Source organism: Salvelinus fontinalis, chromosome 6 (assembly GCF_029448725.1).
Source record: "Salvelinus fontinalis isolate EN_2023a chromosome 6, ASM2944872v1, whole genome shotgun sequence".
In the NCBI taxonomy this organism is placed as follows: Eukaryota; Metazoa; Chordata; class Actinopteri; order Salmoniformes; family Salmonidae; genus Salvelinus; species Salvelinus fontinalis.
Genome location: NC_074670.1, coordinates 31,967,876 through 31,986,761, shown reverse-complemented (window position 1 = coordinate 31,986,761; position 18,886 = coordinate 31,967,876). Strand labels below are relative to the sequence as shown.

General features: G+C 46.1%; 1 protein-coding gene across 2 annotated transcripts; it reads left to right on the top strand.

Annotated features, from left to right (window-relative positions):
* The first annotated feature begins 292 nt into the window (after positions 1–292).
* LOC129857686 (PR domain zinc finger protein 1-like) lies at positions 293–16,495 on the top strand. Of its 2 annotated transcripts, none has more exons than XM_055926173.1 (7): positions 293–663; positions 7,321–7,638; positions 9,397–9,516; positions 10,509–10,761; positions 12,921–13,984; positions 14,093–14,221; positions 14,345–16,495. In XM_055926173.1, the coding sequence occupies exons 2-7, from the start codon at positions 7,342–7,344 to the stop codon at positions 14,936–14,938; spliced, it is 2,457 nt and encodes an 818-aa protein (XP_055782148.1). In that variant the 5' UTR covers positions 293–663; positions 7,321–7,341; the 3' UTR covers positions 14,939–16,495. The 2 variants fall into 2 exon arrangements, with proteins under 2 accessions (XP_055782148.1, XP_055782147.1); XM_055926172.1 differs by lacking the exon at positions 293–663 and adding an exon at positions 4,922–5,115.
* The last annotated feature ends 2,391 nt before the right edge of the window (positions 16,496–18,886 follow it).

Here is an 18,886-nt window from a genome sequence, read left to right as displayed (position 1 = left end):
CCTGACAGGGTAGAATATGGTAGGCCCGCCTCTGCCTAATAAATAGGCTAATTATTTCAGAATGGTCCTTGATTTCGTATCAATAAAGCGTTCAATGTCTTATATTAATCAATTCCGAATTTCACCTATTGCTTCGAATTTTCCCTTTTCTTTCAAGTTTTTTAATCGTTAAAATATGCACATTACAAAGACATGACTTTGTAACTATTGCCTATTGATTCATTGTCTCGTCTGTTAAATTTTAGCAGCCTTCACAGTGGGTGCAGAGGGGTGAAGACGTCTAAAACTTTCTCGACATTTAGGCTATCCTAAACGAACATGTTAATGTCCTTTAACACACTGCAAATGTTGGAAACGGGAGGTGTTACTTTAACTAACAATTGCGCCATCAGTTATCGAAAGCGTCGGGGCAGGGGAGTTTGTTTTGTTAATTGCTTGTCTTAATCCTAATTACAGTTTTGGGTGGAGCAGACTTGGGCGCGGAAAGAAGGGGTAGGCTACTTTGTATGGAAACTGTAGACTACAGACTCACCTCGACAATTCCATAGTATACTCGCACTACAAAGAGAAACGATCGGACCTAGGCCAGCAGCGCCTGAGTTTGGAAATTGGGATAAGAATATCTTCCAGCGCTCCGCGGCAGGAGCTTCATTGCGCGGACAGGTAAAAGAGCTTGCACCCCGCTTCGCTTCAGTCCCTGCCTTTCGATAAACAACGTTGAATAGATGACATGTATTTGCTACGTTGCTAATGTAGGCTAAAAGTTCGTCTTGAATTAAGACATTAGAGCAGCCGACATTATCACGTTGTCGCCTTTCATTCACATTCTTCTACCTTAGGTTATTGGCATGTTGTGTATGTAGCCTATAGGCAAGGGATAGGCTATATAACCTGTCGCCATAAGAAACATTGTATCCTAATTTAATTAAGCAGGCTAATTGCTTAATAGTAGGCCTACAGATAAACTACTCCGCAACACAGCCTAACAATATATTTTTTACAAATATTCACAATTGTTTGGCTAAATTAAATAATTTTCTGAAAATCCTCTTCCCTTTTGTTGCAACTCTGAGTCTCTATTAGCTTACTGATGAAAAAAACACTTAATTGTGTGGTCATTCAGTTAAGAATGCGATAAGGAATTGAATGAGTCGCATTGAATGACCCTGCTATGAATCGAAAGTGATTGCGCATAGTATACATGACTGGAAGTGAGCTTTTTTGCGTAGCCTACAGTTCAGTCCTTTTACATTCTTTAACTCGACAAAGAAGTCGGATAACAACCCGATCTTTTGACGAGTTGACCTGTTAGCTCTGTTTCGCGTCTTATCCGACAGTCTCGTCTTGCACAGGTTATTCATTGTCCTGATTCGATCTTTACACCATGGCGTTCGCTAAACTGGCAACTGTGCCCGACCGGGCATTTGACAGTTTTTAACAGTTGAACACCCGCTGCGCAACGCTTTGCTTGCTGTCACGGGCACGGGGGTATGGTACACACGCGGTATGGTCCATTAGCCTATATCTGTCCAGTGTAACACATACCACAACCTGACAACTAAATAAACATTGTTTTTTTAAGTACAGCTGTCCTGGGCGGTAGTTGGGCTATAGCAAAGGCCCTAGGATCATTTGTCCTATTGTTTTATGATTCGTTGCCCACTCTGCTCATAGGTGTATAAAACGTTTTAAAAAACATGGTGTGGTTTACATATGCTTATCAATGCTATCATACAAATGTCAGTAATTCGACATTTGTCCGATGACGCAGCCACGTTGGAAGGTTGTGTTATCACAAAGTGCTGTGCTCATCATTGTGTGTGCAGGCTTATGACTGCCCTCACATTGCCGAAAAGAAGAGGCATGTGATTCTGGTTGTGACTGAGCGCACGTTTCGGGTTGTTTACGGGAATGCACTGTGAACCTCGGTAAACATTTACCTGCGGAAAAGGTCTGCGAGCGTAAATAGGTTTCTCTATTTAGTGGTTGAAAGTTTCATTTATAGTTTCTAGAGTTGAGTCCGTTTTGCCCAGGGTATCAGTCATACACACACATCCGTTTCGCTCTGTGAAAAAGAAGAGAATCTCAATCATGTTACGCTAGTATTGTCATTCTACACTATTGTTCAGTCTTTGAGGTAATGCAAAACTAAGATTTCATAAGTAATATTTGGGAAATGTGGATTTGAGTTATGAAGCAAACGTTGTAGTATTTTTATTACAGGAAGTGATGAAGTCATTACATCATTTTGACGTTTGTGCCAGGCCAGCTCTATCTGGAATCCAGTGTTTGATGGACTAACTCCTACTCCCCCCTCTTTCCTTGCCTCATTGTCAGCAGTGTGTCAATGTCACTGGCCCCTGTTTCACTCTTAATGAAAAGTACAATGTAATCAGTGGCATGTGCCAAATAGACCATGATTAGCTCTTCCTCTGGGTTAAGGAGGGTGACTGTCTGGTGGTGGTGTTGATCGTAACACACAAGTGTTTGCCGTGTGGACAGTCCCTCCAGATGGCTGAGGGGGGAGAGTGTGTGTAGCCGCGGTGGATTGGCAAGATTAGGAGAGCTACTGCAATGCCCCAACCCCACCCTGCTCTACGCTGTAGGGGGGCTCGACCTGACGCATGCCACGCGTCCACACACACATGTCCCTCAGCCCAAACGGGATAATGGCTAGGTCTAACCTCCCTACTCCCCCCCCCCCCCTCTAATGGTTCCTCCATTGAGGGTCTAACTCTTTCCAGAACAACACCCAAATCCACTGTGCCTCCTCTGCGCGCACACACTTTTTGAGGAAAGTTCAAGCGGATACAAGCGTCGTTTGACACACACACGCCACAGGAAATGGTCAATAACAATCTTCTTGCTATGATCTTGTGAGAGGCATCCTGTAGACCGGAATTAAAACATATTGTGACAAAAGGGAGAACAATCAGTGACACTCCAGATCAACTCTCAAGATAAGATCCACTGCTGTTGTGGGGAAAGTTTTGGGAAGTTTGATTGTGAGAGTTTGAATATCACAATGTGAATAACAGTCAGGAAAGGGCATTTGCATGAGAAATGGACAGTGTAGCCAGTACTTCTCTTCTTGTGACAACCGGAACATGAAAAGCAGGACCGTTAAGCTGTATCTGCTATGAAGTCAATAAAGTTTGCTGCTTTTTGCCTCTTGCCTCAGAGGGAACCAGGAATTTGGAATGGCTGCTAATCTCACCTGTGGTTTAGCCACCCCCACCCATTCCACCCGCTCTCGTCCTCACCGCCTTTCTCTTCTTTCTTTTTATAATCCCTACCTCCTTCTGATGTGTTGGCACCACAATTATGCTGTGTGTGTGTTATACTCTTAGCCCTGATAGGAGCCCTCTGTAAAACTAACAGAGACAGGAGGTCCCCATGCCCTTCTTTGTGTGGCCCTCTTCCTCCCTCCCTCTCCTCCAGGCCTGCAGGCCACATTAAATACCCTCCTTGGCCTGCGCATAAACAAAAAGACCCATTTGAATTTGACTTCAGAGCAGAGGGACCCCCCCCCCAGCCTCAGGCCTGCCTGCGCCCCCTCCTTCCTCTACAGTTTAAGCAGAGAGAGGGATGAGGAGAGCCTACTGGGCCCAGATTGTTCCCAGCCAGCAAGCGGGTAGGGATGGACCACATGTGACTTTCAAAAGGGAAAATATGTTATTTTCGCTCTCGTTTTTTGTTTAGTTGAAATCTTAACTTGTTTTTCTGGAGGGAGGGAGATGTTTTTTTCGGTAGGGGTTGGTCGCTACAGAGCATGATCATGTAGACCAGCTGGGGTGCAGATCGTGTGTGTTTGGGGCCGGTGGGTCGTCTGTTGGCAGGAAGGAGTAGGCAGCGAGTGATGTGGTCAACTCTCTGTCACCAGTGGGAGGGGAGAAAGAGAGGAAGAGGGAGGGATTGAAGACCCGGTTCTGTCCTGTCTCTCCCTCCCTGCCCTCCTCCCCTGCCTCGTGTTTTATTTTCTTCATTATCATTCTTCATTAGCCCTCGCTCCACTCCGCCCCACTCAAGACTAATGTCAATCAAGAGAGAGAGAGTAGGGGATTTCCAGTTGAATTCCAGGACATGGTTGCTTGCTTTGAGTGGGCTTTGCTATGAGGATCTGATATACAGACCACGGATGGAGAAAAAGAGGAATAGATGGAGGAGGAGAGACAAAGTGTTTAGTGTTGTATTTAACCAGGGTCAGCAAGTCCTGGTCCTTTTATGCCTCAGTTTATTACCAGAGACAGAAAGGGAAGGAGAGAGAGGGAGTGTGTTGGTGAGACTGAGCCATGAGGTCAGTTCAGTGTCGCCCTCTAGAGGGTGTGTATCTGTCTGTGTGTGTGTGTATCTGTGTGTGTAAGAGGAACGTCCGTCTGTGGTTCTGTGCTGGGTAAACAGTATAGAGGCATTGAGTCACTGTCACAGGATGTCCTCCTTCTACAGGAAGACTCATAAACAACCCCCCCCCCCCCCCAAATCGATGTGTGTGTGTGGGGGGTTGTTGATATTTAACAGTTACACAACAAGCACCTATGTTGAGGGAATATGTTTTTGAGACTGATTTGGAACTGGCAACCTTTTCTAATGTATTAACGTTTTTTTGAAGACTGCAGGAGAATGTTTGAATTTATGTTAAGGTGTGTGATGGTACTTTTATGTGCCAATTGATATTGTTGTGTGTTTGTTTTGTGTGGAGCAGCAAGAGCTCATGCCTCAGGTGAAAGCGCCTGCTATTTCCATAGAGCATTGTGTGTGTTTGCCACTGCTACCCTGAATGAGCTGCAAGCGATCGTGTTCCTCGTGGTGGTGGGCGGTCCTTGAGAGGGGGAGTGGAGACCGAATGAGGGAGGGACCACTGAGTGAATCAACATCTCCCTCACTTGTCGAGGGGCAGTCAGTTAAACAGAAGGCACTCACTGGAGCAGACACACACACACACACACACACACACACGCTCACACACAGCACTCACACTCTGGAATAGTGCTTGGATCAGAGGGGGAGAGGGTGAACTGCACCTGTCCCACGTGCGCACACAAACACACACACAAACACACTCACCCAGGTGATAGATCATTCGGCCCTATGTGTGGCTGGGACCAAAGCTTCTCGGTGAGTACGCTACTGAACCCTAATCAATGGAGAAACAGAGTATTGTACATTAAAAATATATATAATAACAATAATATTTTGGTATTTTCACTTTATTTTTAAGGAAACATTTATAAAAAAAAATCCTAAATTATATTATTAGTTTTGAGTTTAATTTAAAGTTGTTGTATATTAAATTAGTTTTGCTTGTAATAAGGATCGAACAAAGACTTTTCTAAATGAATCCAGTGACAACAAATATGAAGGTTTATTTTATGACTTATTAATGTAAGTCAAAGTTTTCTCCTTGTTTGTCTGGCCACTCCATTATGCAATGAGTTTGTTAAACTTTCAATATATTGTTGAATAGAATATTTAAATGCAATCATTTTGAGTATTGAGATTGTTTAATTTGTTAAAGGCTAATTGCAGTTTGTCCACTTCAGAGGTATTATTTTAATTATTACAATTCTATAAATTGTCATTGGTTATAGCTTGCTTAAATTTAAACTTGTATTTTCAAAATCTGTTTTTAAACTATATCAGTAGTGTTTATCGAATATTTTAACAGAAGTGTGTGTGGGGGGAGTTGAATAAATCAGTTGCTTTTGGTCAGGTTCTCAGTTTCAGTATTAGTTTTGCACAGCTGTCATAGAAAGATGTTTTTATTAGCAGAAACAGATTTTGACTAGTGTTTGGTATTATATTTATCTATATATTTAAATCCCTTTAAAGGATATTCATGAAATCAATGTCTAATAAATAATATCACAATATTAATACATGTTTGAAAGGATCTACTCTAAATTGAAACGGAATATCCTAGTTTGTTGTATTATAATTTCATGTATGTAATTATTTGAGGTATTTAGGATATTGTTTGTCATACAGTTTGTTTTAAAGAGATGCTGGAAAAGTGATTTGTTGTTCTGTTACTCTTCGGGAATTTCATTAATTACATTAGTCTCCTAGGAACCTGTTCTGTTGGCTTGAGTGAATGTTGTTGAGTATAGGGTCATGTTGAATTTGGTCAAGGTTTGGGGAATTTTGTCAAGGTTTTGGAGATTGTTGGAGGGTAGAGTAGATTTCTGATGTGGGTTATGGTATGTTTTTCCTGAATCATATGTGAGTGAGTGACGGCGTATAAGGTTGCATTTCAGTCTATCATCGGCCTTGAAATTTGACAATCTATGTGACATACGATGATTTATTCTACGTACACAGTTTTGTGTGAGAGATGGTGTTGGGTGGGGAGTGTTGGAAGTTTGTTTGTGCTGCTGTGGCCCCCCAAATGGAAAAGTTTGGCGCTCCCTCCCGACTGTCCCACACACACTTGGGGATGATTTGCCGGTTCCGCTACTCTGCTTCCAATTTTAGCTCCATTCAGACCCAGACAGGATTTCCTTCCTCTGCCTTCCCCTGTTTGTGACTTTTTCCACCCTGGGGATATAGAGGGATAGGGACAGTGAGAGAGCATAAGAAAGAGGGGGATTAAGAGACTGATGTTGACAGTTTGACAAGGAGGGAGAATGAAGAAGGGTAGGCTAGATAGAAGTAGAGTGGGAGAAGGGTACAGAGGGAATGAAGAGGGTGAGGGAGGGTAGAGAGACCGAGGGGGAGGGGTAGCGTGGCTGGCCCTGACCTTATGCCAGCGTACATAGCCCACAGAAAGGACTCACAGCTTGGCTGCCATTGACCAATGACTTGTGCAGATAGGGCAAAACAGATTGGTCAACCTGAGACACTAGCCAGATCCGCATACAGTATATAACACATACATACTCTTGGGTCACAACTCATCTGTAATAAAACATTCATAGACTTTTCATTCTGGATTCAATAAGTATTTTTATGTAACTTATTTGAATAGAGTTGATGGTTTCCTGTGATTGAGTGTTTCCCTCTAAGTAGAGGGTAGTGGGGATCAGACTGTCCTGGGCTAGAGGCTAGTGGGTTCGGTCGGCAGTGGCTCTTCTTCCCACAGAGAGAGCACAGACACTGTCTGCTTAGTCAGCCAGTCTCAAAGGAACTCGCCACTCACTGACTCATACTGGATAATAACGCTCCCTCTTTTTTTTTTCTCCCCCTTGTCTTTCTGTTCTCTTTATCTCATCTCTCCCCTTCTACATTTTTTCCTTTCTCCTTCTTCTCTTCATCTGTCTGTTTATCTTGATCTTTTTTTCTCACTCGCTCTCCCTTTTATCGGTTTCCCTTTCCCTCTCTCAGGCTACCTCTCATAGCTCGGCCATGTTGACTACTGAGGGGGCCCACACCGTAGAGCACGACGTCGTCAAAATGGACACAGAACCCCATAGGGACACGGAAACTCAGATGGACATTGGATCCAAAATGGCCACCGACACAGACTCTAAGATGGAGGAGGCGGACATGATGAAGTGGACGGAGGCAGAGTTTGAGGAGAAGTGTACCTACATGGTCAAGGATACTACGCGGGAGGCAGGAACGGAGAGCGAGGGGTTAACGAGAGCAGAGGCCTCGCTGCCTCGTAACCTGGCCTTCAAACAACTAACTGATTCCAAAGAGGTAGGAGGACACATATATACATACACACACCGTCTGTAAACCCATATGCCCCCCCCAAACTCGCATGACTCCACTGTAGCTAATATGACAGCAGGAGAAATCTCAGCCAGGGGAAATAGTGGTGAGGAGCGTGTCTCGTTGTAAAAGATCGCACACTGGAGCACGGGGACGACCTGTATGTGTTGTAGGAGCGGTATGTAAACCCAGTGTGGAGGGGAATTCACACACACACTCTCTGAGGTGTGATGCAGGTTGCTACAGAGCCTCCACAGTGAGAAATGAGCTCCCACCCATCCATGAAGAGTCATTAATCATACTTAGCCCTGCTGTTGACAGGAGCTTCATCAACACACCCTGATAACCATTTTCCATACCTGTCTCTGTGTGTGTCTATCCCTCTATGTTCTCCAACTTTGTCGCAATGTCTCTATCCCCTAGAGGGCGCACTAGTCAGTCCTACACTAGACCAGACCCAGCTCTCCCTACCTACATACCTACCTGTCCACCTCTGTCCAAATATCACCTTCTTCACAACCCAAACTGATCCCCAGTCTAACTGTTGAACACTGTAGAATAAGTGTGAGGGAGCGTGTTGCGTTTTGTGGTTTTAACCTGATCAAGAGCGCATGATTTGGTTGCAATTAATAGATTTTCTCGTCATTGCTCATCTGTTTCTTATCACCCTGTGTGTGTGAGAATGAGCGTTTCCCACCACGTTTGTTTACGACCTGATACGGTATCAGTCAATATTTATTACCTTCACAGAAGGGACCACTAAGATTGATAGAGGAAAATGAGAGGATGTGGAAAGAATATAGCATTTACCAGTGATCAAAGGATATTGACTTAGTCATTTAGAGAGCATTGTAAAGTCAGTTAATAAGTTATCCTCAAAACACCCCTAATCTTGAGACGTGGTCTGGCCCTGGGGTGGAAGTGGGAAGGGGATTTCCCAATCCTTTAAGGGGTGGGGGGGGGGGGGGGGGTGTAGGATATGCATGAAGGGGGAAATGGGTGTGTGTGTGCAAGTGTAGACTGTAGGGGGTTTGGTGAATACATCAGTTTATCATGGTTAGGAGATAAGCTGAACGTCTAGGTTTGATAATCCCTCATTTTCAGACGGATGCACTTCCCTTGCTCTCCTTCCTCCCATTTCAAGTTTTTTTCTTCTATTTTTAATGTCAATTGATTTGAAAGGAACAAAAGCACTTCAATATCAGGTGTGGATATCTTTCTCCTTTAAGGTGGACAGTCTATTTAGATAATGAGTTGTTTTGATGTGGTAGGGTGTTGTGTGGTTAGGAGAGTGGGTATCGTAAGGGGTGTCAGAGGGAGTGGCCCTGTGGTCAATTAGAAAGGAACAGAGAAGGTGAGGCGAGAAGGGGGAGATGCTTTGTGTCAACCTGGGTGAGATGGAGGAAACTCTTTCCCTCAGGGTGTCTAACTCTACCTGTTGGCACTGGATAAGGGTTAGGTGTGTTTGCCTATGTTCACACACTTAAAACACACAGCAAATGTGGCTTGAGGAAAAAGTGTGACAGTCCAATTCCCACCTTAGGCCACAGATTTTTCTAGTACAGAGTAGTAATTAAACACACACAGAGAGGGAGGCAGCCTTGTTTGTTGATTTGATCATGATGGGTTCTTCCGGCCATCTTCATGTGAAGACTGACCTCCTGGCAGGATGTGATAACGTAAATCCTCTAACCACAGAACATACACACACTGCAACTAATGGTCTTTATCTCTGCCCTGTAGGTGATTGGAGTGGCCAGCAGAGAGTACGTCCCCAAAGGAACACGCTTCGGCCCCCTGGTGGGTCAGATTTACACTGTAGACAGCGTCCCCAAAGACGCCAACAGGAAGTACTTCTGGAGGGTGAGTGGTTTTCCCTCCTGTCCACTAACACACACACACACACAGAGCGAGCGCTTCACTTTCAGTAAAAGACAGCCACAGAGGAAGAAAAACAATCATAGGTCATTTCCTGTTCCACTGACAGACTTAGTGTGACGTCACGGCCAGGGTCTCTGCGTTCTGAAGAAGTTTGTGTGTGTGGAGACAGAAGGGGTTTTCTCTCTAATCATTCTGAGACTAAGGCTCTCCACTATGTGTGTGGTACATCCTGTGTGTATGCAGTTTTTATACACATACTTGTCTCAGACACACACACACACACACCCTCAACACCTATTTCATCATGATACATCTGCTGGGTGAAGCCTGCTATTCAGTAGTGGTTGTCTGATCAGTAAGTGTGGCAGCTAGTACAGTAAGAACTGTAGTGGAACAATGGAGGAGGAATATGACAATTTTACACTGTACACAAGAACAGTGCTTGTGTCACTTCCAGGAACGATGACAATGTAGCACTCGTACACCCCCCCCCCCCCCCCCCCCACACCCCCCCACACAGGCACTCACCTAGATTTAACAACATCCCAAAGCAATGTGTTCTATTCATGTCCCTTGCTCAGGCAAGCCACAACACAGAGTTATAGATCTCTCTCTCACTCTCTCTCTTGATGATGTTGATGGCCACAATCAGATAGGAGAGAGAGTGGTCTATGAGTGTCAGTGACATTGTCGCCATGACGTATTCTCTGACTCAACTCTTTTGAGTGGAGAGGCTCCTACCCTCTGTCTGTCTCGCCATCTCTGTCTGTATAACTGGCTATAAGGTCTGGAGTGTAGGGGGGAGATTTAACGAGTCTACACTTTAATGATATTACACTCACGCTGCTGAAAATATGATTTGTCAACATATTTAGTTGTGACTCAGCACAGTTTTCCTGGAGCGTTCTAAACTTGCCATTGAGACTTCCTTGCCCGTTAACCTTTGACCATTTCCTTACTCTCCGTCCCCTCAGATCTACTCGGAGGGCGACTTCCACCACTTTGTGGACGGCCTGGACGAGGAGCGTTCTAACTGGATGCGCTACGTCAACCCGGCCCACTCGGTGGGGGAGCAGAACCTGGCGGCGTGCCAAAATGGCACGAACATCTACTTCTACACGGTGAGGGCCATCCCCCCTGGCACCGAGCTGCTGGTGTGGTACTGCCCAGAGTTCGCTCACCGCCTCCACTACCCGCCCTCTGGAGAGCTCATGATGCAGAAACTCAGTAAGACCTATCATATGAAACCTTATTACACATGGATGTTATACCATAGTAATAACACTCTAAACTGTAAGTTATATAATGATGATCATATACTGTATGCAATGCTTTATTACATAGTAATAACACTGTATCCTTGGAAGTATAGTGTACTATTGGTGTTATGTTGATGAACTTTCCATGGTCATTTTGAGTGTGTGAGTTATTTTATTTAGCACTTACCTGCTCAGTGTTGGTGTGTGTCGTGAGAGTGTATATTTGTGAGAGCCTGACAGTGTTTCTTCTGGGAGCCACGTCTCCTTCTCTGAACATCAGCCTGGCATTAAAACACACAGCCCCTCGACCTTTCATCTCTGTCAGCGCCACCATTGCGTGTGTGTGGTCACGATGGTCATAAATAAAGTGAATCAGCTAAATGCAAATATGAATAAGTGTGTGAGGAAGAAAAAGAAAAAAAGTGAGATGGATCGGAGGGAAAAAATTGTGAGAGAGAGAGAGAGCGCCAGACAGAGTAGGGATGGGAGGAAGGAGCCAGCATTCTGCCTCCAGGTGTAGTAGGTAGTAACTACAGTTCCCCGGGAGATGCACATCTCCTGGGGCAGAGAGACACAGGGGCCTGGGCCCCCTCATGGTACTGGCCCCTCCTACTCTTTCTCTATGGCCCCTGTAATTAAACCACCCCACTACCGCAGGGGCCCCTGTTGACCTGGGAATGACATCATACTCACCTTTCTGTTTTTCTTCTCTCTGTCTCGGTCCATCTCACTCCCTGTGTCTTTCTCCATTAACGCAGTCATAGTAGAACCAGACGTGTGTGTTGGTTGTGTGAGTCAGCAGAACTGGCTGGTCTGAAATGACTGAACTGAAGCTCTTCTCGCTCTTCCTCTTTGTGACAGCTGTTTTTTTTCTTTCTCCATATTTGAGAGTGTGTGTGTGACAATCAATGACAAGTTTTGCACAGACATATGGCAACTGTTAGCATTTCCTGTTCTAAATGTGTGTTCGTTCAGACGCATACTATCCTACTCACACCCCCTCTCCCTTGCATGCAAGCACACACATACCCGGAGAGGCATTTCATTCCAACACACTCACTCTTTTAATCTCAAAAGTGTGTGTGCCCCTGTGCGTATTTGTGTTTGTGTGTGACGTGCTGACGGCTCCTTGGCATTCTCCCTAATTTATTTGGCACTTTAAAAGTGGAGAGACGGAGGGAAGGGAGGAGAGGAAGAAAAGCGTCTCCTCTATTGACTACTTGAACTTCCTGGCGGCGGGACCGTGCTGACAGATTGATATCTCCAAGATGGCCACCCTGTTTGTTTTCTGTAAGAAAGGAGGGGAAAGAGAGGAGGGCTGGGAGTGGTGTTATCTGAGGGGGAGGACAGGGAGGAGGAACGGGGGGAGGCACTGATAACCTCTGTGTTTACAAACTGCCACTGTAGTGGTGTGGGGGTCACTGTTGGTTGAAAGTCAGTCCAGTAATTCTGAGTGCTGGAAAGCTTAATGTATATACACGTTAGTGGACACATACAGAGATTCATGACCCTCTAGTAAAAGTTCAATGGGTAGTAAATGGATGGGATTATTGACGTCGGCTCTAAATCCCGACTCTGATGGAGGTTTAACAGGTGAGGATGTGCTAACCGACATGCAGAGGCTTTTAGTGTGTGTAGCCTGGAAGCGACAAAGGCCTCTTTGTCAGGAAGTGTGTGTGTGTGTGTGTGAGAGAGACAGGGGGAGAGAGTCAGGAGGAGAGGGCAGGTTGAGGCCAAACTTTGGAGAGGAAACTTTCAATCAGCCCTGCCCCCATTTGGATTTTATCTTGATTTTTATCTGCCCCCAGACCACCACCTCTACACACACACACCCTGCCCAGAGGCAGCTGTCACGCCTCACTTCCTGTCTTTTAGCCCCCCATGATCGTTCGTCAAATCTGTCGCTCTAATTGGACCACTGGGTTACTGTGTTCCTAACCCCTCCTCCCCCCTCACACACTCTACAGCTGAAAGACCATTATTTCTCCTAAGCTAAAGACATGTCTGGATAAGTTTTTCTTCCTGTGGGCACTTTAAAATGCTCCTGACACCAAGTCAAAGGGAAACGTGGTCTTCAGTCAGAGGGAGAACAGTGTGTCTGACCTCTCTCTCTCTCTCCGTCTACAGAGCAGTCTCTGCTGGAAGCCAAGCAGCAGGCCAGTGAGGAGCATGTCAGCAGCAGCAGCGCCCCAGTCAAGATGGAACACAGTGTCTCCTCCATCCTCAGGGGCCCCACCACCTCCAGCAAGAGGGAGCCCAGCCGGCCACTGGCCACACGACCCTGCTGTGCTGACAGCCCCGAGCGACCCCTGTACCCCCGTGCCCTCTACCCCCCATTCCGCCCCCACCCTCATCTGACTGAAGAGTTCCTGAGTCTTAAGACCAGCCCGGTACAGTTTGGTTACACAGCAATCAGATCACCAGGCAACCAGTCGTCAGCGACCCCGAGTCCTTCGGCGCGGAGCAGTCCGGAGAGTAGCCCCCACGGTAGCCCCGCAGCTCCCCAACCCACACCCCCATCCTCCTCTTTTTACCCCAGAGGTTTGGGTCCCTTCCCAGGCTACTCTCCACCAGCCGCCCCCCTTTCCTCGCCCTTCTACCCTCCCGGCCCCCACTACTCCCGCTACATGCTACCCCACCACTACCCACTACCTGGGGGTGGGGTGCCCGCTGTTGGGGGCATGTTTCCAAGAATGTACCCTCTCTTCAGCAGCCTGCTGCCCCCCCACATGCCCCTGCTGCCTGGGGAGGTGGGGAGAAGGTTCTTACTGCCTGATTCCTCCCACCCCTCATTCTCCACCCACAGGGACTTCCTCCTCTCCGCCCCCACCAGTGCCTTCTCGGCCGCCACCACCCTCAAGGACAAGGCCGCCCCCCACTACCCCAATCACCCCTACCCTGGCCATGCTCATCCTCACCCACACGGGCACCCCCACGCCCCCACCAGCGGCTCCCCTACAGCGGGCACGGCGGCCCCTAGCGAGCGTGTACCCACCAAGCCTACCTCAGCCCTGCTGGGTAGTGCCAGCGTCCGGCAAGAGGAGGAGGCCATGAACCTGAGCAAGATGAAGCGTGGTGGTGGCTCTACAGGCTACAAGACCCTGCCTTACCCACTCAAGAAGCAGAACGGCAAGATCAAGTACGAGTGTAACGTCTGCAGCAAGACCTTCGGCCAGCTCTCTAACCTCAAGGTGAGACTGGCGACATTCTGTTCGCTCCCTTCATTCCATGCATCCAGACTACTTTGTTCCCTTGCATTGAACCGAACTGATGTATCATTGTGTCCTTTCTGTGTGTAGGTGCACTTGCGTGTCCACAGTGGTGAGCGACCCTTCAAGTGTTCGACCTGCAGTAAGGGTTTCACCCAGCTGGCCCACCTGCAGAAACACTTCCTGGTGCACACTGGAGAGAAGCCCCATGAGTGCTCGGTAAAGACCACCACAAATTCTATGCTAGCCGCTAAGTCTGTTAAGCTAGCTAGCTGCAGCAGCATATACATAAGCAACGCTGAACTTCCTCCTCTAACCCTTCACTTGTCCTCTTTCCCCCAGGTGTGCCATAAGCGCTTCAGCAGCACCAGCAACCTAAAGACCCACCTGCGCCTCCACTCGGGTGAAAAGCCCTACTCGTGCAAGCTCTGCCCTGCCAAGTTCACCCAGTTTGTCCACCTCAAGCTGCACAAGCGCCTTCACTCCCGCGAGCGGCCACACAAGTGCCCCCACTGCCACCGCCACTACATTCACCTGTGCAGCCTACGGCTACACCTGAAGGGCTACTGCCTGGCTGCCGTCACCTCCTCAGGTGGCCCTACCCCCAGCCCCTCCACCCAGGAAGAGCTCCAGCGCATCAACGAGGAGATTGAGCGCTTCGACATGAGCGACCACGCTGAGAGGCTGGACCAGCTCCAGGGAGGGGTTGAGGTCGAGGCTGTCCTGGAGAAGCAGGTCTTGGGGATGCTGTGGAGGGAGATGGACCTCAAGACCTCCGGCTACCACCACCACAAGGGCGGCGCAAGCGAACTCCAGTCTACAGGTTGCGGCCTGTACAATTCAGTCAATGAGACGTCGGTTATCAAACTGCGCAGAAGCAGTCCGCTTCTTCCCTCCAACGTTACGATCAAGCAGGAGTCAGAGGAACAGGCTTGAGCTCACTGTTTGAAGGACGTTGAGTCAGACTGTGGCTCTGAGAACTTGGTTGGCAGGAGCAACGAGTGTAAATATATTTTTGATGGTTGTAGCGACTGGGGTTTTCAAACTTTCAGGGACTTCTGTACTCAGGGCTCCAAGAGACACTGTCCCCAGACTACTAAACTGTTCCACTGTGTCCTACACTTAAGACAGGACAATCATCCACCCTGGATTTCATATCATTATTGTTATTGTTACTATTATTTGTCTCTTTTCAAATGTTATTTTTGTTCAATTTATTATATAACCTCCTTAATTTATTATGCAATTCTTTTGTCTTCAAAAAGCAATATGTGGAAGTAATGTTGACAATGACCAGGTAATTCATTGTTAATTTACTGTTTGTTTTTCTGGTTTTGATTTCACTCTGGGGCCATTTCTTTGTATATACTTTCTCTCTCTGCCTGTATCTGTCCTGTGTGACCTGTTGAGAAGCAGGGGTGCCCACTTCTCATTTTTATTTAAACGATATAGCAGGTTAAAAAGGGTCAAAGGTCACAACTTTGTTTTGCCAAAGGTGAACACAAACTGTTGATTAGAAAGAAAAGGTGTTGCTTGACCTTCTGACCCTTCCAGCAAGCTTCCCTATGTCCACGCTCATCCCGAGCTCTACAAGAAAGGGCATTTTTTTGTTTGTATATTTTCAACAACAGTTACCTCAGTGTGTGTATGATTGTATGCCTGTGAGTAGGAGTGTGTCTGTCCATTCAGAGGGAAACTGAAGGCGAGTGTGTTTCTATTTATTGCTTTTGCTACTTGAAGAAACCAAAATGAACTGGAGTGCAGCTCCACATGATCCAAAGTGCAGACAAGTCTGCTCAATATGTAGCATATAAAGACTGTGAGTCTGGGAATCCTTCCCCCCACAGTCCAAGGGAACTTCAAAACACTGTCAATAGCAAAAGGAGACAAATTAACCTTCTCAAATGGGATTTGTCAGATTCGAGGCGAGTAACCAAAGTTTACTTGGCTTTAGTTTCAAACACACCAAAAAGAAGAGACTTTTAAAGAATTGAAAAGAAGACCAAGAGAGTACTGTTTGTCTGTGATGAAGTGTTAGCTCTTTAGCAGTGGTTTTGTAGTTTGTTTTTTGTTTGAGAAAAATGTATCCCCCTTCTCATTTTTAAATGGCACAGACCAAAGCACCTCGGCCTTCTTATGCACTGGCGCCTCCCCTTTACGACTTAATTGCCGGTGCTTGCTCCTCCCACTATTCAATATGATTGGACTGTTATAATGGCTTTAAGACTACATATGGTTTGTCTCCATAGCAACTGACCCCATGCCGGTGACCTGGAAGCAGTTGCACATCAGTCCCCATCCCCTCGCTTTCTCTCTCTCTTTTTTTTCTCTCTCCCTCTCTTCCTCCAACCCTGAAGTATGACCAAAGCGTCCCCTTTCATCTTTAGCCCTAGAAGAGGAGAAATTGAAAAAAATACTGTCTCTGTTTACATACTGGTTTACATAGTTATTTATGTGCAAAATGTATGATAAATGTCCACAGTTCTAATCTGACTCTTTGTGTGTGAGTTTTTATCTGCCTCCTGTTTTGGGTATTGTGCTTTAGGAGAAGCAGCTAGCAGACATTAGGGTCTCGGTATTCTATGGCTTCCGGTAGATCATGTTGCTTCCACCTCTCATGTAGCCCCAGATCAGTGATCATGGAGGAAAGGACAGAAGGAGAGGTAGCTAGTTAAAACTAATGAGACACCACTTTGCCTAGGACAATATGAGGCATCATCAAAGTGGTAAGCATATGCCTTTTTGGTTTAGATCAAGACACTGGAAGAATTTCCAAGGGATGGAATGAATGGAGAATAGTGTATTTAGAAGACACACAAACCTTTCATTGACCCCAACACAAGATTTCTATGAATGTTCCAGTCATGCATGCATGGTCGGTATGTAGTAAAGAGGATTGAAGGTTTGTTTGTTTTTGCTTTTTTTTTGCGTGCTGTGCTAAACTAAAAGAGAGGAAAAGGAAATAGGAGTCCATTAGGAACACATCCCCCTACCCCACGGCAATAGTAACTGTGGTCGGTCTTTTATCCTCAGTTTATCCTGCACCATTTCCTCATGAGCGTCTGCTCATTGAAAAAGTGAATAATTCAGTACAGACTGCAGGCTCTGTACAATCAAACCCACAGTGTAGTATACACAGCGGCATACCATACCCGTTTTCCTCATGGTCAAGTAAAACAGCAGAATGGTTTTGGGCAGTGTAAAAATACTAGACATCACCTTACTCTGGTGTCAGAGTAAGGCACGTACAGGTAACTGACAAAGTAAAGGAAACACCAACATTAAGTGCTTAAGGGGTTGAGTGGACCTAAACCATAACAGATCCGCTAGAACCCTCATTTACTTGTTTCCTTTATTTTGGCAGTTGCCTGTATGTAGGCCTACAAGGCACAATCATGAACAACCTCTATTATAATGTAAAAGTTAAGCTAGCTTGCACATCTGAGCTATTCATGTCTGACCTAGCATTTATTTGGTTTATTTCAAGACTGGCTGGAATGTAGCCATTACCATTTGCCTATACACTTGCTCCTGTTTGTGAATCTTCTGCATTAGCAAACAAGAACTGTCGTCTGAGTTTGTAGCGTAGCCTACGTGCTCTTTGTCAAACCGAAAACATCCTGTGCTCTCACCTTCTGACTCAATGGTTTTCGCTTTAACGTAGCATGGGCTATTTGCTCTCTCTCCAACATCCTATTATTACTATCAGGGAAACTGAACAATCAGATGTTGACACAGCAAGTTCCACTGCCCCAGCTAGCATGACTTAGGGATGGTACTTTTTTTGACTGACTGAGTGGGCAAAAACAGACTTACCGGGCTTCCCTAAACCTAACTGGGGACCTCACCTCAACTGGTTGGTAATGTGAGTAACACGTTATTGGTTTATGGTGTTGTCAAACATTGTGAAATTAAATACTTTTTGGTGGAGTCACCCTTGAGACATGCAAACATTGGTGCTATTCATGTTACTAAATGAACATTGGATATAAATCTCTTAAACTCAGTTGGCAACATGTTGCCTCAAAACAGTATGGCTCTGGACCTTACAACTCTCCCTCTTTCCCTCTCACAGACACACACTCTGGCTGTGTGACAGAGGAGTAAATATAGCTAAGCGATAGTTTACACACAAAAGTGTCAGTTGTATTTAGCGTCTCCATCGGCAAGTTAATGTTCTCTCCACAAGACTCTTTGGTTATGTGTCTTAGTTTCTATCAATGAAACCGTAGACGAAACAGACCCCCCGACACACACGCATACGCACACAACGAACGAAATACCAACTTATGAGTTTTCCTTCCAGGCTGACGCCATCGATGAGGATGTTTCCGGAAAACAAACCCTAGCTTTGCCATAAATATACTGTAACAAGGACAGCATTACGCAAGCAGAAGGGGGGTCATCAAACTCAATGGGATGTGATACATCTCTCTCTGCCTCATAGAACTTCCCGAACCTGTCCCCTTTAGCCCATCTTGACAGGAAGTCGACCCCATTTTAGGACGAAAACAGAAACCAGATGAGGACCAGATGAGGACCAGAAGAGGCGTAGTTACAGATAAGGACCAGAACACATGGTGACCGGGTCATATGGACCACAGAGAAGGGAGAAATTATGAGCAGTACAGTACAGTTGGTCACTTAAACACATGGACATACCGCTGTGCCACTAGCATCTGGGAAACAAGGGGAACTGTGGTTGAATACAAAGGAGCAGCAAATGAAGCTCATCTGTCCCAATGAAGCTAGAGGCTGAACAAAGATGGGTGCAGTGATGTAGTGCTGAGTCACCGCCATCGTGCATAGGTGGCATGCATCTGCGTAAGTATGTGAGTGTGTGTCTGTGCGAGGTGCAGATTTATCACAGATGTATTTATTTAA

Bases quoted from the DNA above. Each gene is read 5' to 3' on its own strand.
- LOC129857686 (XM_055926172.1), top strand. From the start codon at position 5,089: ATGTGTGGCTGGGACCAAAGCTTCTCG. The intron at 10,762-12,920 runs GTAAGACCTATC...CTCCGTCTACAG, and splicing joins GCTCATGATGCAGAAACTCA to AGCAGTCTCTGCTGGAAGCC. The intron at 14,222-14,344 runs GTAAAGACCACC...TCTTTCCCCCAG, and splicing joins AGAAGCCCCATGAGTGCTCG to GTGTGCCATAAGCGCTTCAG.